This window comes from Diadema antillarum, unplaced genomic scaffold (genome assembly GCF_040938485.1).
Source record: "Diadema antillarum isolate AM-2024a unplaced genomic scaffold, OU_Dant_1.0 seq00000636_RagTag, whole genome shotgun sequence".
NCBI classification, from domain to species: domain Eukaryota; kingdom Metazoa; phylum Echinodermata; class Echinoidea; order Diadematoida; family Diadematidae; genus Diadema; species Diadema antillarum.
The window spans coordinates 698,113-724,139 of NW_027271553.1; the positions used below are offsets into that span (position 1 = coordinate 698,113).

The following is a 26,027-nucleotide window of genomic DNA, read 5'->3' on the forward strand; positions in this document are numbered from 1 at the left end:
ATCATTTAAAAGGTATTATTTTGTACTTTATGACAGAGACAGTACTTCAAAATCTTCAAAAATGGACTTATCGGTTTTTGCGAAGAAACTCTTCATTTCTATCATAATCATTGTTCGCATGTTGTATATCTAACAGTACTTATAATTGATAACATTTGTTCAAATTTTTATATTGGGTGTTTCTACCCCTAACTCACATTTTCGAACTATTTTGAAGCACTTATGTTGGGGTTTTTTTCCATCTGCAAATGGTAAATTATGCCTTTAACACATTGTCTCCTGCACAATGATATCTAACTCACACGCAAACAAAACTGTTATGACGTAATAGACCAGTCCGTAATTCCACTTTGCGCATGAGCAGAAAAAGGTTATTTGTACCAACAGGCATTTTGGCTTATTAATTCACTGAGATAAGCATCTGTGATGTGATCATTATTCATGTGATCCTTATCTAAATGGTGCTTGCCAGCACATCCACTTGATAGCAAGCCTGGTATTTGGCAATATCAAAAGAAAAAGGCTGTTATTGCATTCCACACAAAACAATGAATTAGATGCCTGCTAAAGTGTCAACTATCGGACTATTCTGGTCACCTGGTCTAGGACACAAAATCATGCTTGTAATTTGTTTGAACACGAGTTCCATAAATTGCTATGTCGGGGAAGCCTTTGCATTATACCGCTTTGAAAACGAGTGCCTAACCAACTGAGAAAAATGAAAGGTCATTTGTACCAACGTGTTCATGAGCTAATTACGATCTGGCTTATCAACACTACGCTTTTACTGATACTTCATCTATAAAGTGGATACTATACACAACACGTTATCAAGATGAATGTTTTATGAGTGATTATAGGCTCAATAATTCACTGCAGTGTAATAAAAAAAAAAAATCCCCTTAAAAGCCTTTTTAATTAATCTGCGGTTAAAATCACAACGATGGTTTTCTTTCACACAATCCTGCGACTTATTGAATGATTAAATGAGAACGAATGAAGTGTTTACTGTCGTTACGTAATACAGACAGAATTAGCTGCATCGAGGGAGTTCTTTTAATGAAATCAGCAGCTCTGTGCACAGTTACTGTTCCTACCAAAGGTGAACAGCGCCATCTACGAGAACTATTACCACATGAAGTGGTCTGTACGCTATTTAATGTATAGCTTATAGTAACACACATAAGCAAATACACCCAATATTAAAGGGGATATCCAGTCAAAATACAAGTTAATATGATAAGAAAGAGCGTAATATTCCGAGTTCAATGGTAGAATTTTGATCGAAATCGGGTGAAAAATACGGAAGTTATGACATTTTGAAGTTTGGTTAATTTTTCAGGAAACATTTCTTCAACAATCAATTTATGAATATGCAAATTGTAAAATCAGTATGTCATCCCCTCACAACTCGCCATATAGTTTGTAAATAAAATGTTGAAATTTCCAAGTTTTCATTAAAACGCAATTATGCCAGCGGCTCAAATCCTGGTATATATAACTGATCACTATTCCGAATTTACCCAAGCAACTAGGAATAACATCATTTTCAGACTTCAATGACAGAAATATTGATTTTTTTTTTGAAAATTGTGAGGTTTTGACGTGGAGGTTAGCTCACTCATTTGCATATTCATATCCGCTGTACAAGAACTGTTTTTGCAGAAATTAGCAAACCTCCGAAATGTCAGAACTTCCTTATTTTTATCCGATTTCAGTCAAATATTTACCCGTAATATTTTACTCATCACAGGCTAACTTGTATTTGAACTAGGTTTCCCCTTTAAGAAATTATGCAAAACGTAAGCAACAACAGCTGGATTTCCCACTCATTTCTTCTTCAGTGATTCACTGATTTCAATCAGTGAGAAAAATATCAAATTTACCTTTGGGTCTCACTAGGCTTGTTTCACCTATTCCATTACATTTGTACATTGTACTTAAGATCTTGAATTGGAGAGGCGAGATCAAAATAGCCATTCTCTTCTTTCATTTCGTTTTTTATTAAGTTTCCAGACCTAAACTCTCAACTGCTGTATGGTAAATGGTTCACTTTAAAAGGTGACAACGATTGTTTACAGTGTATTTTTGAGTTGACTTCAATATAGGAACATAATTACTATGCAGAAATCAAATCAACTACAACAATCTAATAATATCTAATATAAGTGCGGGCTTGTTTTCATTGATTTCGCTGAGACCTAATACTTTGTTTTTCTTTGATGAACAATAATGTACATGGTGTTTCTTAGATTAACAATAATGTACAAGGTGTTTCTTCTCATAACTTCGAACAAGTTTTGTAGGCCCGAAAAAAAAAAAATTTAAAGAAGGAGAAATCGCAGCACCAATAACGACAGATAGGGATGCTACCTATCACCTATTCAAACCACTGATAGCTCTATGCCCACCTAATATGACAGAAGAGGAATTATTGCTCCCAAAAACATTTTTTTTTTGTCTCGTTAGACTTAAAGTTAGGTTTACCATGATTGGGAGCAGTGACTTAAGAAATGTTGAAGTCATCACATTTTATGATTATGTGTAGGTCAGCTGTATCACAAAACATCCTACCATTAAGAATTTTGCAAGAAAGCCTGAAATAAACGGAGTCATCACTATTTTTCTGAATAAATCATAACTGTATACGTTTCAGTCTGGGGAACATTTTTATTATAACTATTGTTAACCTTTTGTTTGATTATTATCTAACAATAGTAAACATTAATCATACTGAATCAATTTTCTACATTGGTTGTTTCTATCCCTCACTGACATTTTTAGAACTATTTCGAAGCATTAAAACTCAGTTTTAGTTTCATATGCAAATGGTAAATAGCGCCCTCAGTGGAACATTCATCACAATCTTCATCAACGCATAAGCAAGCAGAAGGTGATTCTTCACTTTCACTTTAAAGTGAACATGATCAAGGACTAGGCCAACATGGATGAGCTGGAAGGAACAATTGTAAGGTGAAAAGATCCCATCTTACATTGACTGATCCTGAACGTTCGAACTTCGGTAAGCACACACCCGAAATCTGGGACGTGTGATATTGGCCGTGAAAGGCTTAAGCTAGCGCGCTGTACGGAATGTTTTATTTGGGGCATGGTATTGCGCGGGAGGGAGAGAAGGAGAAGGGGGGGGGTGGAGGCACACGAGGTAGAGTGGTTGTGGTTGTTTAGGTTCATCCATTCGTTAGTATAAAGAGCAAATCTTAGAGTAAATCTCTAATAACAAAAAGATGCTTCAACATGGACGGGCTAATACCTGGTGGAAAGAAACCCCCATTCAAAAGGTGATATCAAGAAAGCACATAATAACAAAAGAATAAACCGAAAAAGAACAGTCTTGTATGAAGACTAATGGAACTCGGTCTTCGGGAACACTCATTCCACAATTTCTCACGCACTTAGAGTTCCCGAACACAATATCTCGTCATTTTATGATTTCACTTAACATTGGAAGATGGCGTGCTTCGGCGAGCGCCAACTGAGCGGTCCGAAGACCCGATTCGCCCGGCCTGGCCTCGTTGGCTCTCTGACCCATTCTGACCCCGCAGTGCAATCGGATCAACGATGGTTGTTGCAACTTGGAGTCGGAAGTCTGTCGCCGAGACTGACGTCATTCAGTGTTCAACTTGTTTGATATTTTCTGGCATTGTCGTATTGGATGCTTTTACGAATGTAAGCCGTATTTTTATTTTAATGTTATCATTAGGTTACTTGTTAGATGATTATCGATTGCTTATGAAAACTGAGTATAGCTAGAAAAAAAAACCCAATCCCCCCCCCCAAAAAAAAAAAAAAAAACGGATGCAAGGAGAAACGTACCTCGCTGAGCTTCTATCAAAATATCCACACATACACCACAGACAGGTGAACAGACATACACACATAGACAGACAGCTGGAGTAACAGACTAATAGATGAAAGAAGAAAAAATGTCGGTACATGCTATATGGACAGATATGTGGATATCAATCGATTGATTGAGCAATTAAATAATTATATTTCAGCAAACTGAAAATATCTATGAATAAACCGGCATTGACATCTAACGCCTTGTGAAAACTTTTCGCCTGGGTGTTACCTTCATGAATCTTCGCTCCTCACGTAACTAGTGAAAGTTTCATGCAACAGATATTTATGCATGAATAACAGACGGACATAGATATATAGAAAGGTAGATAGTTGTAGATAGATAAATAGATAGATAGATAGATAGATAGATAGAAAGATAGATCAGTAGGTAGATAGATAGATAAATAGAATGATAGAGATATAGATAGATAGATAGATAGATAGATAGATAGATAGATAAGTAAATAGACAGATAGATAGATTGATAGATATATAGATAGATAGATAGATAGATGGATAGATAGATAAATAATTAGGTAGATAGATAGGTAATAAGATAATGAGAGACTCACGTATTGTCCCTGAAATGTGGATTCTGTCCCCTCATAGAGTCAAGACATGTATCATTGTTTTCCTCTCCCATTTTAAGATTCCAATGAAGAATGTGAAACTCCTCCAACCCTCTAAGTTTCGTAAACTACCTGAACAAGTATGTAAAGGAGTATAAGAAGTAGCAGCATCTAATGGCCTCATAATCCAAGGCTCGACCTTTATATTATGGATATTAATCCCTTTACATCGCATTGTGCTCTATACTGAAACGATAGTCAAGAAACCCAGTCCAAAAAAAAAAATGAAAATAAAGGTTATTTTAAAGAGCTTCCAAGGACGTCCTTGGCGGAATATTCATAGAGACAACTCCTGATTATAATAACAAAAGAGAAGAGACTTGGATTGGGTCGAGAATCTTTTTCGTGGTAAAGATATCTGGAAAAAGACTGCTGGTCTGCATTAGAAAACATTTCATGAATGAGAAAAGGTCGACTTCTACACGTGTTGGATTTCTAGTACTGTTTTCGATTCCAGTGTAGTCTAAATAAAGTGGTGTCTCTTGTGATTTGCTCCCTCTTTTCATTGAATATTGGAAGGACTCGGTGAGACATGCAGTCTCCTACTGGTGAGTCTGTTGCTATGATTTATTTCTATTTTTAAGATATCAACAATTTGTAGATTATTTTGCAAATGATTGTCTCGATGCTTAAGAGAGCTTTTAATATTAAAACCCTTTTTGAAGGGGGGGGGGGGGGGGGTTATCGTCATGTAGAAATATACAAAGAGATCCTTTTCCGTATGATACAATATCCACTTTTGAAGGTATGGAGAAAATCGGGCATTCTGATGCACTGCCATACTTTTAAATGGTGGCTTGGACACGAATACTGGGCAGGATGCCTATATCTTATATTCAAGCCAGGACGACTTGCATGGTTTTTCTTCCTTTGGTGGATCCAGATAAGTATTTTGTTATCATTCATTATCGTTGTTTTTGTTGTTATTTCTTCGTCTTCTTCTTCTTCTTGTTATTATTATTATTATATATAATTATTATGTGTAGTATTATCATTATTATTGTCATTATTACTATTACCATCATTATTACTAGTATTATCATTATTTTGATCATTGTCATCATCATAATCATTATTATTATCATGATCGTAATTATCATTATTGAGACTACGGCTATCACTGCATTGTCGCGTAAGACAGATGGCTGCTATTCAGAATGTGTGTGTGTGGGGGGGGGGGGGGCGGTGGTCGTTTACTGCAGGTGATCATGATGTACAGGTGACCGCTAAGGCACGTTTTACTGCATGGTCTCTTCAGCATCAAAATATTATGTATAATCATTGTATACAATGCGAATTGATAAGGCTATATTATTCCATTGCCTCGTTATTCGCTTGTGCTTCTCGGCTTTAGGAAATGACGTCACTTCTCATTATGACGTCACAATTAGTTGTGGTCGCATGACGCGATGGTCTCGATTTCCTTGTACAAAGACGAAATTATGTATGTTCTTAGTTAGCTCATGTACTCCTGGTATAGATTTTTTTTCCTTCTTCATTGGTTATAAACACCCCACCTATCTTCGAAGCGACATGATGCATAAGCTTGCCAGACTAAATAAGTTTTGGAATTCATTTTCGAACAAAGAATGAAATCCAGACAGCCAAGGACAGGAACGGGCCATTGATTAACACTTATGGAGGAATTGTCAAGTATGTAATTCAATGACTATCGTTCGCTTTTGACAATTGCCAAATACTAGGCTACTGCCGACATGTGCTGGCAGGGCAAGCGCCATTAATCATTACAGGAATCGTCATTACACCTTTGAGTGTCCGTTAGTTATGGCCACTTTTTTTTTCCTGCCCATGTGCAAAGTGGAACTCGAATGATTCTACAATCCAGGGTGTGAGGTACTCTAATGAGCAAGGCGCGTACGACAGACTTTTTTTTTTGTACTTAATCATACTTTTCTGTATCGAACCAGTATTGTTCCCGATCACTAGTGACTACACTCTATCCACGAGGTTTACTCTAGGGACGGTATGGTGGTCCGATAACGACGTCGGATGTAGTTAGATACCACAAGAGGTTGCCTAGCAACAACCTAACACCCATGATACTTTCATTATCCAGCACAGAAATAGCCAAACCAAATATATCTACCCATGTGAGAATTAAGTGATTTATTTTATATATATACATATAAAGGAAAACAAGGATATGACAAGAGTATCAGGTTGTTAAAGATAATCTTCCTGGTAGGCTAAGTACAAGCATGACCAGGAAAGCAGAAAAAAAAAAATTGATCCACCAAGCTGACTAATTGATATTTCATTTCGAGATTCTTGAGGAAATAAATCAAGTTAGAAATGTATTCAATTGAATGTCCTGGGCCCCATTTCATAAAAGATGTTAGGATAGCAACTCTTCCTGGAATGGCAACTTCCAATACCAACAACCAATCGGGAAGCTGGATTCTTGTTGCCGTGACAACTGACATTCCAGCAAGAGTTGTTATCAGTATCAACTTTTTATGAAATGGGTCCCTGATGTGCGAGTTTCATAGATGTGCGGTTATCACCAATATCATTATGACGTCAAAATCACACACCTTAAATTTCTTCGGTGTTCTCTAGTTAGGACAGGCTTACAAGCAACGCAGGGCACTCACAGTATCTATCATTTATTATTTTCAGTGTGCGATTTCGAATGATCAACGACTGGGACAAGGCTAAGTGTGCATAACATCCGAACAAACTTTCCCACGATCATAGCCTCAAATCCAGTGTCCCGTCCGTATGAACAACTATCTTTCATCTTGTGTGTTTGTATAGCATTGATGTAAACAGCCGTGCACGCTTTTATTCCTATTCAATTCCTTTCAGTGTTCTATTTCATAGTCATCACGTCTGTCACCTCGGGCTAGGTTCCTTCATGCTGCGTGAGCTGGAGTTGGCCCTGCTCTTGTAGCCTGCTGGTATTTATGATTAACCTTCCAGCTATGTCCGTCTCCTTCTCCCGGATAGAGCTATGAGGAGCAAGTCTGTCTCAAGCAGCGACAGTCTGCTTTATCTCGTCTTCGCATCTTATCACAAACTTTGACTGGTGACTGGTATCAGTGAGACCAGCTATATCCAATAGCCGGGTACCTGCAGTTAAAATCAAGTTACTTTACCCGCAATTTGCCCGGCTCGTAAGACAAGCTTCGGATTTTTACGCTTGGATGGCGCTTGCTATTTCGATTCAACAGATTCCAGTCAAAGCGTTTTAACCTGGCACTAAAATAGCGTTCTACAGATTTTTGGGCACAGACTGTCGACCAGGGCCCCAAATATCCGCGCTCCCCATTCTCCGAAAGTTCTCCACCATTCGCACCTGTCTTTCACGTGCATATTATTAGTGACATCATTCAACTAACAACCAATCAGAACTAATTGCAGAAACGTGCATACTGGTGAGTGCGTTTTTGATTTTGTCTTGTCTGGCATACAGTCCACGGCAATTTGTCGTGCATAATTAACAGTAACCACCTGATACATACACCAGGAGTTTGTACTCACTGACTTTAAATCAGCATTTTGTATGTAGCATTGACCGTGTATAATTATTAATGTCACACCTATCTGAGGGGTTGGTACCAGCAAAATAATTTCCCTGAAGAACGTGTTTAAGAGACCAAGGTGTAATCTCTTCTGTTCTGAAATGTTTAGAGGTTATCATAACCTTTGAGATATTGTCATCAATAATGAAGCAGTCAATCCTTTTATATGCACCCCCCCCCCAAAAAAAAAAAAAAAATCATGTACGCTTCAGACATTGATAGGTAGGGTGAGATATAAGAAAACGATACGCAAAGTTCGATGAACGCCCAAAATGAAATCAGAGCGTGATGCACACGATTTGCTTGGACTTAAAGGGATGGTACAGTATTATATTGGTGGAGCTGAGGATTTGACTTTTAACTTTTTGCGAGATACCAAGAAACCACTTATGACATGGTACAGAGCATGCCATTTTAAGAGGAATTTAAAGTTTATTTGATGAAAATCGGTTTAGGAATGGCTGAGACATCCAAAAACAAAGTAAAACAAAACGATTGTAATAAAGTGTGGGTCCCACATTTTATTAGTATTGCTCTGTTTTGGGTATCTCAGCCATTTCGTAACCAATTGTTATCAAATAAATGTTGAATTCTTCTTGGAATTAATATGCTCTTTCATATTTCATAAGAGGTTTCTCATTATCTTACCCAAAAATGTTGAAAACCTGAAGTTAGATCCCAACCAAAACTATACGAGCCCTTTAACCGCGCTATATTGAACAGCTTATTTTACTCCACATACCACTGTCGATTTGCTGCAGTTGTTTTTTCTATAATTCTTTAGGACAAATCATTTATTTGGGATTGAAAATAAAAAAGACAAAGTAACCATCATTTCAAATCACGAACTGTTAACTGATTATGATGATGAAAAATGGTCATAATAAAGGCATTACCTCTAACTATGCCGTCAAATCTTAGAAAAGCTAATAATGACGTCATGAAATCGCAACACATAACATCGGATCTAGTCTGTGGTCAGCAACAAAGACTTGCTGAAAAGGCAGCATTTCTGGTTAGACGTTGTTTGAAGCACCACAGTTGTCAAAATTATAGTTTATACAGTATATTGTTTTAGCGCATAAAGTGTTAAAGGACAAGTTCACCTTCATTAATATAAGGATTGAGAGAATGTAGCAATATTAGTAGAACACATCATTGAAAGTTTGAGGAAAATCGGATATTCTGTTCAAAAGTTATCAATTTTTGAAGTTTTTGTGCAGTCACCGCTGGATGAGAAGACTACTGCAGTGTATGATGTCACATGCGTACAACAATATAAGGAAAATAGAAAGAGAATTTCACAAAATTTCATTTTTCGAAAAAAGTACACATTCCCTTGACTCGTTACTGACATATGTTATGGGTAATATTATTCCCATTGCCTTTAGAAAGAGGCAAGTCAAGTGCTCTTTTATTATGTGAAAAAAAGTGAAAATATGTTGAATTTTCTTTACATTTTCTTTATACTGTTGTACTCATGTGACATCACGAGCCTCATTAGTCTCCTCATCCAGCGGTTCCAACACAAAAGTTTTAAAAATTCATAACTTCTGCATCGATTGTCCAATTTTCCTCAAACTTTCACTGATGTGTTCTACTAATATTGCTGCATTCTCTTAATCCTTATGTTAATGAAGGTGAACTTGTCCTTTAACGTGTTACTGTAAAGAGCTTTACATGAAATGACTTATCTCGGGGGTTTTACATTTCCTTTTGTGGAAATGTCTAATACTAGCGATTTTTTTTTTTTTAAACTGTCCACACCTTTTTGGATTTCACGATAAGAATCATCTACCTACAAAGCATGTGATATGATTAACTTCGGCTTTACCAATCTGTCTGCATACAATGTCGTATTTTGAGATTTGTTCATAAAAAGCGTTAATCCAAACAAATGAAGTCGTTACGTGCCTTTCTTCAGCCACTCACAATAATTTCCAAGAATAGATTTTTAATCCGATTAGTCAATCTACAGTGACCCAACCAGTCAGTTATTTCAGCTGAATAAGAGAGGTTTTATTTGGTTTGAGGAGAAAGCATACAGAATATCAAAGATAAACTGAGCAACTTAAATATCATTGGTTTATATAAATTCTTCAGAGGAATGTTAAGATAGAACGGATTGTCTAGATTTGGGGGAACACACACATCTGACTAATCGGTCACTGGACTGTTCTGTAAAGCATCTTAACTACTCAATATTAAACTGTTTTTTCTTCAAATATAAACCAGTTTCCATTTAGAATGTGCATATAAAGGTCACTGCACACCTTTATAACTGCGACACGCAGATATGTCTTCGTGAAAAAGATGTTATTAATGTCATGTATGAAGTGGGTGTATATTGGAATAGAATGACAAGTAAATGTGTATTCATGAATTCAAACAAATTAACAATATACATTAATTAGTTGTGCAGCACATGCATTTGGATTCCGACATTCTGCTTGGCTTCTTGCGATTGCTCTTATCATGTTTTGGAATGTCTGTGGTTCATAATTATATGGTGACAACTGACCATTGCTCACTGTAAGATCACCTGCTTTATATTGTAAGGTCATAGTCTTTCGTCAGTTATTCGGTAATCTTGTCACTTTATTCACTATCCATAATTATTGAATCAAGATATTGGACCATCAGAACCTATAATAGATCTTATTCGATTTTAAAACATTGAGTTACGTTAGTCAAATCGGGAGGAGGTTCTATAATAATAATAATAATAATAATAATAATTAGCATTTTTACCGCGCTTAATACATGGTTTCTAAGCGCCTTACACATATTATGATAATCATATCGAAACATAATCTTGCATATGAATAAGAAGGAAAGATGATTTAGTGAGATTTGATGCAAGGAGTCACACACACACACCTCCAGTTATGGCTGAAACATAGAAAACAGCGAACAGAATGAATACATTCAATGACAGTTCAGTGGTGGGGAAGTCGGATTCCGCAGTTATCCTAACCACATAAGCCATCATCCATACTCTACTCTTCTTTCATCGTGTCATGTATTTTCAGTTGATAGATCATGTTGTTGAATAGAGACTGTTGTCTATCCACACATTGTATCTTGTTGAACCGCTATTCAGAATGTCACGCTCAGTACACCAGTATGTTTCACCACTAGACTCATGGAATAGTGTGGCGCCGCAAGTGCCGGGCATAAACAATGGGCAGTGGGGGGTGAGACATAATAATTCTTATCAGAATCTACAACACAGCCTGAGTTGTCTCTCATGTCGGATTTTAAAAGCTCCTTGATCGAACCATGGCGTTGTAATCATATGGTTTGACCATTGATCTCTACAGCGTGTATGGGTCAATGAAATATCTAAATACTTCCTAAGTGACTCCTGTATTGGAGATATCTGGAAATCTCACGGACCCATTCACGCTCTAACACGAGTGAAGCCGTCGCGGCGCCATCTTACCACGCAAACTCTGTGGGGATCGCGTTTTCAAACAGACTACCACTAAGATCAAGATCACGTGACGCCATGAGCTCCATACGCAAACCACATTATATGCATGGGTAAAATGCATGGTAAGATGGCGGGCGCGGTGGCTTCAAAGTGATTGAACTGTGAAATATCTAGATACTTCCTGTGGAGATCAGTGGGTCAGTCCAAAATACTAATGACACACGAATTCAGTAATAGCAGGGAGGAATCGTTCACCTCCCTTGTAATAGAAATTACTGATCGAGATTGATTGTGTTATGGCTGCCACGGCGGGTACTTAACCATTACATGCATTTCTGACAACTATTGTTCTCCAGAAATGCCAGTTATCACTACATCCAGATATAATGTTTTTACTCCACAGGCTTCAGAAAACTGTTCTTAAAGTTTCTTTTTTTTTACTCGAAGATAAAGCTGAAGTTTGTAGTCAAAAAATGTTCAAATTACCAAATCTGACAATAAAATTGATCGAAAATGGAATAGATTATGCTATTTGTCTCAAGTATTGTTGTGATATTACAAAATAAACACATTTACCAACATTTACTTGAAGTTTGAGCATTGAGAAAAAGTTAGATGATTACCATTAAGTAGCTAAGCACATAGGACCTATAAGCAATGCGTATTGTGTCGTGTGTCTTGCGTGTGTGTGTGTGTGTGTGCTCTACAATTTGTACGCGCGTCCTGCTATTATTATGTAGGATATACCTACACGAAGACCTGGGGCCTGTTTCATAAAACTTGTCATCAGTGACAACTGCCACATTTCTATGACAAATTTGCTCTCAGCCAATCAGATGTGAGGATTTCAGTAGCTTGTCAATCTATGACAACTTGTCACTGATGGCAAGTTTTATGAAACAGGCCCCTGGCTCGGCATGTCGTCCAATTCTACATTTTCGAATACATGTATTGATACCTCACATCACAGCCGGCAGTTGCAGACATGGACCCACCTCAATCTATACACAAGATAGCTAACTGTAGCGTGAAAGAACCTTCACGCTATTGTGACGTAACAATGAAGTGCGGCACGGGTTGGCCTCGATCTTTTGTTAGCTCACATTCAAGCAAACAAGCCATCTTACGGGAGATCAAAAACCACACTTTTATTCTATATTCTCCTTTTCTGATGAGTGAACCCAAACTGTGGTTTTCATACAGATCACTAATTCTGATGTGTGTGTTTCCCCACCATGACGCACACACAGACAGTCCTATGTCTGTATATTAAGACGTCTGCTAGACGCTCTTGCATTTTACATGCACTTTGCAGACAGCTTCCTTGATTGAAGGGATGTACGTGATATCTGTGCAGAGAGCGTGTTAGCTGTGATTGGGACTCGTGTGGTATGTGAAAGACGATCTCAGATACCAGACTAAAGGTGACCTCTTCCTTATAGTCTATTGGTGACTTCGGTACGAGAAATGTGGGGGACATGTAGTTAGTCTAAACGGACGTTCCTATTCTGTATTCACAATTTGGGTGCGGCTCTTGCATCGTTCCTTTTTCCCTCAAAGCTGATGTTATCATCATGGTTGATTGTGTGATATTGTAGCCTTTCTGATATCTAAGGGATGTCCAACACAATTTTTACGACAACTTGAAAGACTATAAAATGTGTCAGAAAAGATTTGTTGTGAAAATATCCTTTTTTTCATGTATCCCTTCGTATATGAATGTCTCAAGCATGATCTTGATGGATGTTTCTTTGTAAATCAAATCTTTGAGTTATTGGTATTCAAGGAATCACTATTAACGAGTATCCTATATAATGTGTTTTTTTTTTATTCCTCCATTATAATTGGTATGTTTGCTGTTTGTGTGTACGACTAATGTCATTTCGATGCCAGATGTAGACATAAATTTGGCTGGAAAAATATATGACATTGGATGCATGTGTCTCCATAGATGTACGTGTATGGAAGCGAGTGAACCATGTGCCGTTTGAACAAAGTTGGAATTGTGGGTCGCTTGACCGATGCTTGACCGATGCTTGACCGATGAGATAGAATAATGGTATAAAGAGGGAGATAAACGAAAAGCGTGACGAACTTTCGACCAGAGGGAAAGTTGTGGAAGCAGCGTGACTTGGGGGACTTTGTTTGTTTGTTCGTTTGTTTGTTTTCCTCTCTTTTTGTCAAATCTAAACTAATCTCATTAATGGATGGTGTATTAATTCTTGCTTTTTGTCATACTTTGTGCAATAAGCCAGTTCACAGTTCTAATCTGAGCATGTGCAGATAAAAGCTCATTGCAGAATTTCTCTTGAAATGGATTTGCAACCCACTGAGGTATTCAAAACCTGGATAGAGCTTCATGACAACATAGTTATGTTATAAAGAAATGAACCAGGTGTAGACTGGTATTTCCAGGTTAATTTGCATTCTTTTTAGCAACGTTAACAAAAGCCATTCATGCAGCACTGGCATGTGAATTACCACTTCCAACATGGTCGTTTTCGATTTTTTTTTTGTGAAGACTATACATTCCATGATTTCCAAAGTCCGTGGTTGGAGAGGTCATTGCAGACTAGTGCTAACTGTGAACTGGCGTATTTCTTCTTCTTCGTGTATACTGTCCAACACCCCTTAGTAGGGGCCAACCGGACAGGGTTCATGTGGTTTACCTTAAACAGAAAAATGAATAAACGTAGATTTTTAAATCATAATTACTTTTATGTATGATATAACTTCACATGAATATTATTTTTTTTTTCTCACTTCCAGACCCCCCTGGTTACGACCCCAATATGGCGTACGTCTACTCCAACGCCCTCAACGTCAGCATCGCGATGCTGGTTCTTGGTTTGATACAAATCACATTCGCAGTTAGTTGTGAGTTTGGTTGCTATGCCGACAAAGCAGCAACCTACGCTGCTCCCGGATGGAGCGGCTTGATGGTGAGTTAGATTTATTTATTTATTTGCTTAAATTTATGTATTCATCATTTTAGCGTAATAACCTTTCGTATACAGTTTTTGAATGATTTTGTATTTTTGATGTTTCTTTTTCCACTCAACTATCTTCCTCTCTGTTCTCTTTTTACCGGTGGTGGCGCTCTGTATGATTGACTCTGGTTTACTTATTATTTTAAAACTGTATTATGTACAAAGGAGAGAATATCTTCGTACAGTTTTCCTCAGTTTATTTCCTGTCTGTGTGTTCATACTTGCTGTCTTTTAAGTTTCCAACTCTTCCAACAACACCTCTTATTTGTTTCCTGACTGAACTCTTAACAAAGAAAGTGTGCAGTATAGACTCCTATTTTAATGAAGTCCTCGAAACCGACAATTTCTCTCTTTTTATCGAAATTTCGTTATAACCGAATGAATCAACAACAGAAATACATAGTGTTGATAAGGTTGCGGTCCTAAATTTCACTTCGATGTAACCGGAATTTCGTTATAACCGTGTTCGTTATAACGGGAGTGCACTGCTGTGCACTTTTATTTTTCGAAGTTCTAAAAAATGGCTTAAGTCTGAAAGTTATTTCTGTCTCATTCTGACCGACAGGCGGTCCTGACTGGTATATTCGGAATCTGTATGGTGAGACATTACAAGGAGGTCGTCATGGTGAGTAGATCATAGCAATGCGAGTTCAGCTATATACAAACACAATGCAGGCGTTCTACAGAAGCAGTTACGTGTCCCTCTAAAAAAAATACTATAAGATTTTTGCACATCGATAACTTCCAATATGATTACTCTGTCTCCATGCTATATTTTATAGCAATATGTCTCCATACTATATAAATATTTTATCCCTGTGAGGAGCAGATGTTGCATGATTGAATGAACTGATTGTAAAGTGTGTTGAGGGCAATTAAAAACCTTGTACTGATAATCAATGGGACCCCTGTTTATAACAAACATTACCTCGCGGTAGAACAGCGGGATGAGTTGCAGCCGCCTAATAGGAAATACTGAATCATTTCCTTTCCTTTTTCTAGATGTTATTTTGTCTTATCGTGTTTCCAGGTGTTTGTACATGTGCGTTCACTTCATTTTTATATTTGACTGTATTACGTGTCCCGTGCTGATCTGCCACAATTATCTATTTTTAAACAAATTGTTTTCTTATTGTTGGTGTTGTTACCGTTGTGGATGTTGTTGTTCATGTTTCATGGATTTTTACGAAAACAGAGCCCTGAGGAAGACCGGCAGTTAGTCTATTTTAAATCTGTATGATTGTATGATATTATTTTATTTATATACTTGATGTGTGTGATTACTTTATACTGTTTTGAAATGTAATAGTTTATCCTGTTTATATATCTCATGCTGATCAGGCTACTCTGGATAAAGAATTGCAATGAATAAATAAATAAATAAATAAATAAATAAATAAATGCTATATCAGGGTGTAAAAATACAACATCTTACCTATATTTCGCAGAAAACCCCATTCAATTTGCTTAAATGGTCACAGGGAAATGTGAATCGTTGTGAAGCATGTCATGGGTGTTATTCTTCAAAGTTTAGCAATTGAATGCTCTTGGAACTGCATATTAATTTGTGAACACAATGGACAGAACTTGGATGGAAGGGATTCCTGACATGCTCTATACAAAAATCCTCATTTCTCTTTTGCCACTGAAGCAAATCGGATGGGGTTTTCTGCAAGACGTTGGCAATGAATTTTAGTTTCATACCCTAAAAGTGTATTCGGATTTATTTACGGCAAGTTATCATTACGAAAGGTCCTGTTGCATGTTTTTTTTGTGTGTGTGTGTGAGAGGGAGGGGGATTATTATCACAAAGGACTAGCACGTCTATGCCTACACACCACGCATACCTTGCTCTAACCCTCTGCTTACCACATAATCTCACCTGCCCAAAGGTTTGTGTGAATTTTGTGCACATTTGACCTATTGGTGCAGCAAGGGTTAAGAGAGCCTGATGATCAAGCTGGGCTACAAATCTTTCCTTAAAAAGAAATTAAATATGATAATGAGTGAACGAAGGAGACAAGATTTGCTATTGATTAAACTGATGTGCCGATAGCATCAATTGAAGCATAATTATCATTTTCATGTATTTTGCGTGCCATAGAACATCAGTTCTGTATTGTATTTCATAGTGAAATGTTTAATCTTAAATTCTTTCTTTTAATAATGATAAATATCATGTTATTTGTTGACCTCAGAAATAATCTCTATATATTCTGTTACACTGCAAGAACTCTCAAAGGAGACCTCCGGATGATTTTCATATTTTTACATTTGAACCACTATAAATTAGTTATACTGAGGACAGAGTTTCAGTATTTAATAGTTGGGATGAAAAATAAGAATATTTTCGAAATTGATAACAAATTGTAATGAACAAGGATGATGACATGGCAGGTTCCCATTAGAATGCATGACTTGGGGCTCTTGGAAGCAGAACAAAGGAAGAAGGCATGCATAGATTATACACAGGTGAACTCGCAAGCAAGCGGTATTGTAATGGAATAATTACACTGCTACATTTCTGGAATATGTGAATCTCCTATGTCATCAGCCGTGTTCAGTGTCATTCGTTTAAGGTTTTTCAAAGTATTGTTTCTCTGCTCAAGAACCACAATAAATTCCACAAATCCATACATGGAGCTGTTGATTTATGTACTACATAATGTGAAATTATGAAAATCACCTGGAATGTCCCTTCATTGCTATTATGCTGCACTGTCCTACAAATAGAAACAATATATCAAATGTATGTTTTCAATCTGCAATATAATAAATTCCTCAGCTTTCTTCTCTAACTAAGAAAAGTAAGTGCATCATATCCGAAGTAAATTTCTGTACTTTGATTCAATACCTGGTCCAGTCCTGTTCAATCTAAAAGACACAGTTTACCATCATCATCAGTTTTCAAGAATGGTTTCTCAGATGTATGGCTTAGGGTACCATTGTGTGGGATAACAAAGTATGCTTCACACCAGGTCTACTCCACATAAAGAATGAGACAGCTCCTCGCCGAAAAAAAAAACAAAAAAACAAAAAAACAAAACAAAATGTGACCGTGCATCACAAAACCAACAAAAAGTCGCACCCTTGATTTTACATGCATTGATGAAGACTCAAAAAAGGTGAAATGGGTCAACTGAGTCAATCTTGAGTTTTTCATATTTTCTGAGAGAGCTATCCTATTCTTCAGTTTGGGATCATAACATGAATAGGAAAGTGTGTTTTCAGCAGTTTTTCTACAACCCTTTTTTTGGGGAGAGCAGAGTGATCAGGTATTTCTTAGAGGCCCCTTTTCATTTCTTGAAATCCTTTGCACACTCTTCACTTCTAAGTCTATTACCCTTTGAAAATTTAGCGCTAATTCTTTGGAAGTTGGCATTAGTCATGGACAGAATGAGTTTGTAAAACATGCCTTTCATCAAACGGCTCGCACGGCTTGGTATTAAAAGATTTGAAAGCGCTTGCATAGACACTGTACTTCAGAGCCTCTTTTCTCAGTTCACACTTTTCCAGCGTGTGTGCTTTCTTTCCAGTATTTAGATAGGTTAGGGGAGTCCATTTGAATTGAGTTATACAACATTCTCAAGCTTAGAGTCTGCTCTTTCAGAATCTGCCCTTAGCTAAAAATCCATGTTCTGCGACTTTTTGTTGGTTTTGTGATGTAGGGTCATACATAAAGAAATATCCAGCTATAAAGGGAAGTGAAACAACAAGCCACCGAGTTAGGTCTTCTGTATCTGCCCCCAGTAAGATAAACAAGATCGTGTTTTTGGATCGCCTAAGTCAAATATTTCACCCTGTCAACATTCATCATTTTAGCGGTGGACGTCCCAAGACGGGGAGACCTGTTTTGCTGACTATCATGACCGTTTTACGAGCTGTAGAGACAAATAAAGCCCCCGTTCGCTTTCTTCATTATATATAGGGAAAAATAAACCCGAATCCATAGTTTCAATATTACATGTAAACTCAGAACATTTCTACAAGGGTACTAAACTGGAAAGTCCATCATTTTATTGTGTTGCTTTGTATAAAAACTTGTTTTGTTTTGTTTTGTTTTGTTTTGTTTTGTTTTGTTTTGTTTTTGGGGGGGGGGGGGGTGATGGGAATAATCGGACACACACACACACACAATCATGAACTGTGCATTCTAAAAGAGTAAGAGAAAGTCGCATTTTTGTGTGCCGTATAAGTGTTATACAGCTCTCCAATCGTTTTATACGCAAACTTTTTTTTTCTCCAACTTTTTTTTTTTTTTTTTTTTTGCACAGACACAACTTATCGCAGCCTAGGAGGACGTGCAAAATGTACCACTTTTGTTCCATTCCAAGAACAGAATTGAAGATTTAGACTCTTGTGTGTGTGTGTGTGTGTGTGTGTGTGTGTGTGTGTGTATACAAACAGAAAGAAGAGCTGCTCATTTTCTATGTCACACAGAATTGCAATTTTGTATTGCTCTATACATTTTGACAGTTCATCACTTTCTTCTTTGTGCGTATGTCTATTTCCCCTTAACTTTCACTGACCTGCTGTCCTGATTTTTCTGTTGAAATGCAAAGCACCCATATTTACTGCTGGAAAGAACACAGCGTCCCACAGTGCCAGTGGGTATACATGTGGTCACAATGTGCTCACATAGTCGGCTTATAGTGAAAACGCTCGAATTTTAAGAGTGTAAAGATGATTATATCTCACTGATGTGTGTTTTTTCACAGAGTGTTGAAATAGTAAATGTTCTGTTTTATACTGAATTGATGATTTACAGTGTGTTCATATTTATTAAAATGCTCGAATTTAACAGTGTGAAAGTGATTTCAAACTGTGGTATTTTTTTTTCTTTTACAGAGAGTTCACACGAATGTTCTGTTTCACACTGAGAATTGATGATTCAACATGACATTGTGTTCACATTGGTAAAATGCTCGAATTTAACACTTTGAAGAGATTCCACACTGTGTTCACAATAATGATCAAACTGTGCTTCACACCGTGTTTCACACTGTGGGTACCATGTTCTTTCCAGCAAGATATCAGGGTGGGATTTCTCTTTACATGGAAACTTGCAGCAGGGAGACAGAATGCAAACAAAGCTTGTAAAACATCAGAGTCGGGATTGAAATACTTGAGCAATTTGGACAAAAAGACATGGCGGTCTCATCTGACTGACTGACAGGAATTATGCCTATTTACCATATGAATGAATCAGGAAGCAGGCAACGTGATCACATGGTTGTAATGTTGCCTTACAGTTCAAAGGTGATTGTGATAGAGTGGAGCAAAATATAGTGTCACTGTTTTTTTTTTAGATAACGCAACTGTCTAACTTCCTAACATCTTCAGATAGTTAAAACAAGTTATTAATTGCTCTTAATAGCATGTGGGTCTCACCTTTTATGAATACCTCTCTGTTGTGTAATATCTCAGCCATTTCAAACCAATTTTCATAAAATCAACATTTTATTTCTCTTAGAATTGTTTGCTTTTGATATTTCATATAATGGTTTACCATAATATTGCAACAAAAAAGTTAAAACGTGAATCCCCATCTCAACCAAATCCATACCATGCGTCAAACACACTCTATCCATTACTGATGCCAACATTCATACAGTAGCAGTGTCTAGTATTTTTAGTTTTTATTTTTTGTTTTTGTTTTTAGCAGGCTACTTTGTGAAGATCTCAACTTGATAAGAATCGAGTAAACTCGTTTTGAGATCGAACGCTTCATATCTATTGGGCCTTGAGTCTTTCATACTCTCTTTTAATCTTTGCCTACACTATTTTCTTCCCCTTGACTGTTTCGTTCACCCTTTCGTATTGTGTCGCAGGGAGTTTTCTTCTTCGTCCTCAGCGTCGTCGCCATGTTGGCCAGCATGGCGAGTCTGGCCATCATCGGCGGAATCGCCTGGATGGCTGAGTACGACCTCGCCGTGTCCGAGTCGGACGATCGAGAGAAAACACTGAACGCCACAGGTCTGGCGATCCACACGTGTACCCTAGTGTTCGGCCTCTGTCTACTAATTACCTCTTGCTATGCCACCTGGTTGAACTGCTGCTGTGAGAAAGCACCCACTAAGAAGGTGACACTGATGTTTGCTGATATCTTCATTAATGTTAGCCACAGTGGCAATAAGCTGTACTCTATGAGTTATCCAATCGCCAGCTATGCTATCATCGTGACTGCATGCGGTTGACCCACATACTAACTATACTTTACTTTCTATACAAAAAAAAAAAAAAACCCGGGAAGGATGGAGAGATGTAAACGTGAAATAATATACATTCATTATTTGCAAACTTTTTTATTATGATTTTTCTTAAATTGCTCTGCCCCAGTAGTTTCAGGTTTCGTTTAGAGAGACAAGCAGACAACGGTGTATTTTGAATTTCGACGCCTCGGCGTCTTATCTCTGTCTGATTTGGTTTTGTACAAGACTGGAATTTTTATGTATAAGTTTATTCACAATACACTTCCATCTGTTTTCATGGATTATTTCAAACGTTGTAATGAAATTCACGCAAAAAACACACGGCATCAATTTAATATTTATCCATTTTGTTTCCGAACAACTCGTGCCCAAAAACAGTCGATAAGGTTTCATGGATCTAATATTTGGAACTCCGAAATTCCGGAAAATCTTAACAAGCTGCCTCTGAACAATTTCAAGAAAAAAAATCGATATGCTCTTGCCTTCTCCTCATTTTAGTCAAAATAGGAAATTTGAATTACATTTTTTTATCATGCTTTTTACATAAGCTGCAATCGGTAATGTCTTCTCGTACTATTTACACGTGTTTTTGTAGTCTCGTTCTATACCTCGTTCTGTTTTGTTTGCTTTGCTTCATGTGATGTTCTTTGTTTTGTTTTGTTTTGTTTTGTCCTCTGTCTTAGTATGTTTTATTCTCTCCATGTTCCCTTGATGTTATTGGTAATTTTTGTTAATTTCAATTTTGTGCTTGTTTTAATATGTTTCATTCTCTCTGTGCTCCTTTTATCATTTGGTATTTTAATGTGTAAATTGCAATATGTGTATTATTTGTTTTAAAGGGTACATTCTATTTTAACAAGCCTCAGGCTTCCTCAGAACTGTACCTGTTACATTTTGTAAACATTTCATATCGAAACGATTTTTATTACTGAATAAATGTATGAATTCAATTAAATTGAATTGAATTGAGTGCTCATGAAACATGTAGATTGTCGGTAAAGATTGAGAATCATGCACGAAATTGTATGTGAGTGATTATAAGGTTCAATTGAAATAATCGAACATTCCTTCATTGCAAATTTACTCTTTGGTGAGAAAGCACAATCATAGTTTCCAATATGGCAAAAAGACTCACAATATTTACTATTCAACATAATTATCTGCCAAAGAGGCAAGCACAAATTTCTCATTTAATTACTTGTTGACGGGAAATGACCGCGGCATATAAAGGGATAGTCCTGCCTCAAAACAAGTTGATGTGGTCTTAAAAACCTCTTGTTTGTTTGTTTATTGTTTCTCATGTATTTGTGTGGAATTTTTAGTTTTTGTTTTTGTTTTTGTTTTTGTTTTTGTTTTTTTTTTTTGTTTTTTTTTTTGGGGGGGGGGGGGGGTTTACATTACTTTCTCTGACAAGTTATGCAATTTCCTTTTCTGTTCATAAATCATTTACCATGCCCCAGATTTTCGTGCTAGAAAATCAAAAGGATGGAAACAACCAATAATCGTGGTGAAAATCGCCTTTTATTGACGACGACTTATGGTAGATTAGTGTTACAACACAGTATCCAAAGGATTATAAAAAAGTATACTAATTCTCTGCTTAACTGTCTGTTTGTTTGTCTGTTTGTCTGTTTGTCTGTCTGTCTGTCTTTCTTTCTTTCTTCCTCTCTCTGCAGGGCTACGGTCTGGCTTTGGAGCCAGTTCGAGTGGCGCACGGAGATTCCCCAAGTCGTCAACGAGGACATTTGTACAACGCGTGAGGGCGGTATTGACACAACACGTGATTTTTCAGAACTCCAGTAGTTTCCCGTGTAACTGTAAAAAGTTGTTCTGAGAAGTTAACTGAACGGGCAAATCCTTGTTTGAGGATCGTTCGAGGCAGGACTCGTGTTGGTTTATCGCCGCAGAAACACACCAATGTGATTGACAGCATGTGCAGGCTGATAAGGTCAAAGGTCATACTGTTTCAAGCAGTACCCGGATGGTGTATAAATAGCTTTGTTTCCTCAATTTGTCAGATAAGTCTTCTTTTTATCCGGCAGAAGTGCAGCGGGAATAAGAAATAATATCTGTTAAGCAGTCAGATTATGATGTGTGTAGCTAGTCGTTATAGCAATCCGCGATAGAAGAAGATAAGAAGGAAAGAGAAAGTTGAATTAGAGAGGTAGAAATAAAAGTCAAGACATTTTTGGGATCTCGTTAGAAATCGGACAACTCCATGAAAAGGGACTTCTGGTTATTTGGCGATGACTTAATTTGTATCAGATCTTTATTTCATATGTCCAGCAAACAAATGGCTGATTTATTTGACCTTTTATCATACCATAATTAAAGGTAAAATGTGTACTTATGTTTTATCAACTGCTTGTAGGGTATGAGTAAGAATATGTCTTCATTGATTTACGTACATCAAAATGAGAAATCATAAAATGAATAATGAATGCATTTTGAAAAAAAAAAATGATACGCTTTGTTTCATTAGATAGAAACCGAGAGAGAGAGAGAGAGAGAGAGAGAGGCGAAAAACTGATATATTTGTACTGTTTAGTTTCTCGTAGTTTCTTCTCCATCTCCACATCAGAGTATTATTTGTGATACGAAGATATGGAAGAGTGAAAGGCTGTGGTGTTGTCATGACGATGGTGCCATCACATGCAACATACAGAAAGAAGAATATTGTGGTTGGTTGTTACCTTATCATTATTTCTTGTATTATACAAAGCAAATCTGCCATAGCTTTAAGAACGCTTCGTGTGAAATTATTAGATGTACATAAAATTCTGTTGCGTTGCAAAAGTTAAAGAATGCAGTTGATGCTAGTAAACGTAATGCTTTCACTGTAGTCTAAATCCAGAACAGTGTGTGTTGACGGAGCAAATTACATCTTATGTCACATCAAGCTGTGTGTATTTATATTGTTTGTTAGACTTGTTCATAGTCTTCCCTAGTTCGCTTAAACCTTGCCAGGCTTTGATGCTAATTCTAATAATATGACTTACTTTTGACGTGAATAGGTTTCTCAGGCTGGAGTCTTTCCTTGCTTTTCTAACTATGGCAAATTCTTTACCAGTCAGTCCGATTCTGGGCTTGACAGTCTTCCTCAACTAGGGGTAGTCCCTAATGTAGCCAGGGAGATGCTGCACCTTTCTGGTGTAGCTCCTGATCTGATCTTTCCATCTGGTGCAGGGGTGAGGGGGGGGGGGGGGGGTTCAACGAGGTGCTGATGTTGTGAAGTCATGGTAATTTGCATACTTGGTGTGGGTATCGGTAGTGGGGTACCCAGGAAACCTCAAAGTCGGTTGTCGTTTGTGCAATTCGGCAATGTCATTTCTGAAAGACGTGTAATATAGGTTTTCCCATCCATTTTCGCACTTTTGTCATTCAATTTCAAAGATTTATTATTCAATTTCGTCCCGAGAAGCACGTGGAAGGCAAATCCTAACTTCAATTTCGTCAATTGTCATTGTAATTCGTTTTTCGTCAAACATTTTCGAAGACATAGCATTCAGAATCGTCGATTGACATTTAATTCGTCCCTCCCGCTGACGGATCGCAGAATGTGAAGATCAAATTCGTCTTTGTTCACACAATTTCATGAATTTTTCATTCAAAGTAGTCAGATGTTGTCGATTCTTTTGATGGTGAACCAACTTTAAGCCGACATATTTTTACTTTCTCTCGTAAATTGTATCGTTACACATTATTCCCTAACCATTTTCTTAGACAATACTCACGAAAAACATGACTGCCGATCAAAATTGATTGAAGGATAAACGACAGTCGAAAGTCATATCCCAGAACAGTATGTCAGTGTCACATTTTGAACTTTAACTCGTAATGTTCAGGTTTTCGCATCATAATGCATGAAGTAAACTTTAAATTTTGTACCCTGGAAACCAGCAAACATGATTATGTTATCCATTCTTTGACATTAAACAGGCGACAATTCTACACTTAAATTTTGTCTTTAAATCATGTTTGCCTAGAAATCGTTTGTCAGTGTTTTCGTCTGCGAGACAGTACGTCTGTTTGTATCAGTGTGTGACTCGGATTGCTTGTGTGTGTGTCTGTATCTGTGGTTCTGTGTGTGTGTGTGGGGGGGGGGGGCACTTGTATGTATGTTAACTCCTGAATGTAAAATGTGAACGGTTACAGAAAAAAAAAATACATAAATGACTGGAAAATCACACCGGATAGAGATATGAGACGAATATGAATGAAAATTTAACGAAAATGATTGACAAAAGACGAAATCGATCCTGCTGTTTTGAGTGCTGCGAGTGAGACTGACGAATTTGAACTGTAAATGACGAAAATGTATGCCAAATGACCCAATTGAATGGGCTTTATTTGAAAATGAACGACGAAAGACGAATTTGATAGTAAGATTGGCCTATTCCCGACATCCTGCGACGAAATTGAAGTGAAAATTTGTGAAATTGAATGAAAAAAGTTTGAAAATGAATGGGAAAACCTATAGTTAGGTAGGCGATAGCAGCTATTGAGGTTGGGGAAGGAGATGCTTTAATCCTTGTGTGTCTCGTTTATTTCTTGTCCATTGGTTTGTGTATGAAATTTGTGCACATCTGATTTGCTGGCACAGGAAGTGTTAAATACATCTGCCATCTCACACTAAAAGTATATACGTGATTGGTTGATTTCTGAAGGAAGTTTGAGATTATGGTATATAAGATAAATATGAAGTTAGATGTAAAACCAGACAATTCATAATTGCATCTAGGTTACATCAACTATAATAAATTATGGTCTTCTTTATTCATGGTAATATAATATAGCCGCCTCAGTGTTGCCACTGCTCTACCAGAGGGCCCTGTCATTATTATTACCCTAGCGTTGACAGATACACAATTATGCACCTGGGTAGGGAGGGACATGGTGGGTAAAAACATCTTGTCCAAGGACGTACTCACTGTAGTGTTGTAGACCACTAATGTGGTCTAGCGCCCCCTGTTGTTGGAATGTACTGTGAAGACACCAGAAATGAGAGATTAAACAGCTACAAGTGAAACGCCAGATCCGCCGTGATATTCTCTTTATTTGGGTCGTCCCAGCTGGTAGTCAGTAGATCTGTTAGCCTCTAACACTAACCACACAACTCTACAATGGCGACGAGAAGTTTGTAATGTGCTTACGAGCCCATGTTTGCTGTAGATCAGCGGGCCCCAACGAATGCTTCCACTACGTGATAGCGATGCAGTAATTCATCCCTGTAGTCCCATGCATTGTCTTCCATGGTGTCAACGTGTGCATGACGTCGTCACATTACAGTGAGCTGAGTGAGTACCAGTAATCGTAGCCTTCGTTTGTTTGAATACGAGTACACAAGTAAA

The 26,027-nt window shown here is 37.3% G+C and overlaps 1 protein-coding gene across 1 annotated transcript; it reads left to right on the forward strand.

The window, feature by feature from the left end:
* The first annotated feature begins 7,764 nt into the window (after positions 1-7,764).
* On the forward strand, positions 7,765-22,747 carry LOC139736321 (uncharacterized). Its single transcript, XM_071647048.1, has 5 exons — positions 7,765-7,891; positions 14,244-14,416; positions 15,030-15,089; positions 20,296-20,547; positions 22,353-22,747. The coding sequence occupies exons 2-5, from the start codon at positions 14,267-14,269 to the stop codon at positions 22,434-22,436; spliced, it is 546 nt and encodes a 181-aa protein (XP_071503149.1). The 5' UTR covers positions 7,765-7,891; positions 14,244-14,266; the 3' UTR covers positions 22,437-22,747.
* Positions 22,748-26,027: the final 3,280 nt, after the last annotated feature.

Excerpts from the sequence above, each read along its gene's own strand:
- LOC139736321 (XM_071647048.1), top strand. The coding sequence starts at position 14,267 with ATGGCGTACGTCTACTCCAACGCCCTCAACGTCAGCATCGCGATGCTG. Across the intron at positions 14,417-15,029 it reads CCGGATGGAGCGGCTTGATG|GCGGTCCTGACTGGTATATT; the intron begins GTGAGTTAGATT and ends TCTGACCGACAG. Across the intron at positions 20,548-22,352 it reads AGAAAGCACCCACTAAGAAG|GGCTACGGTCTGGCTTTGGA; the intron begins GTGACACTGATG and ends CTCTCTCTGCAG.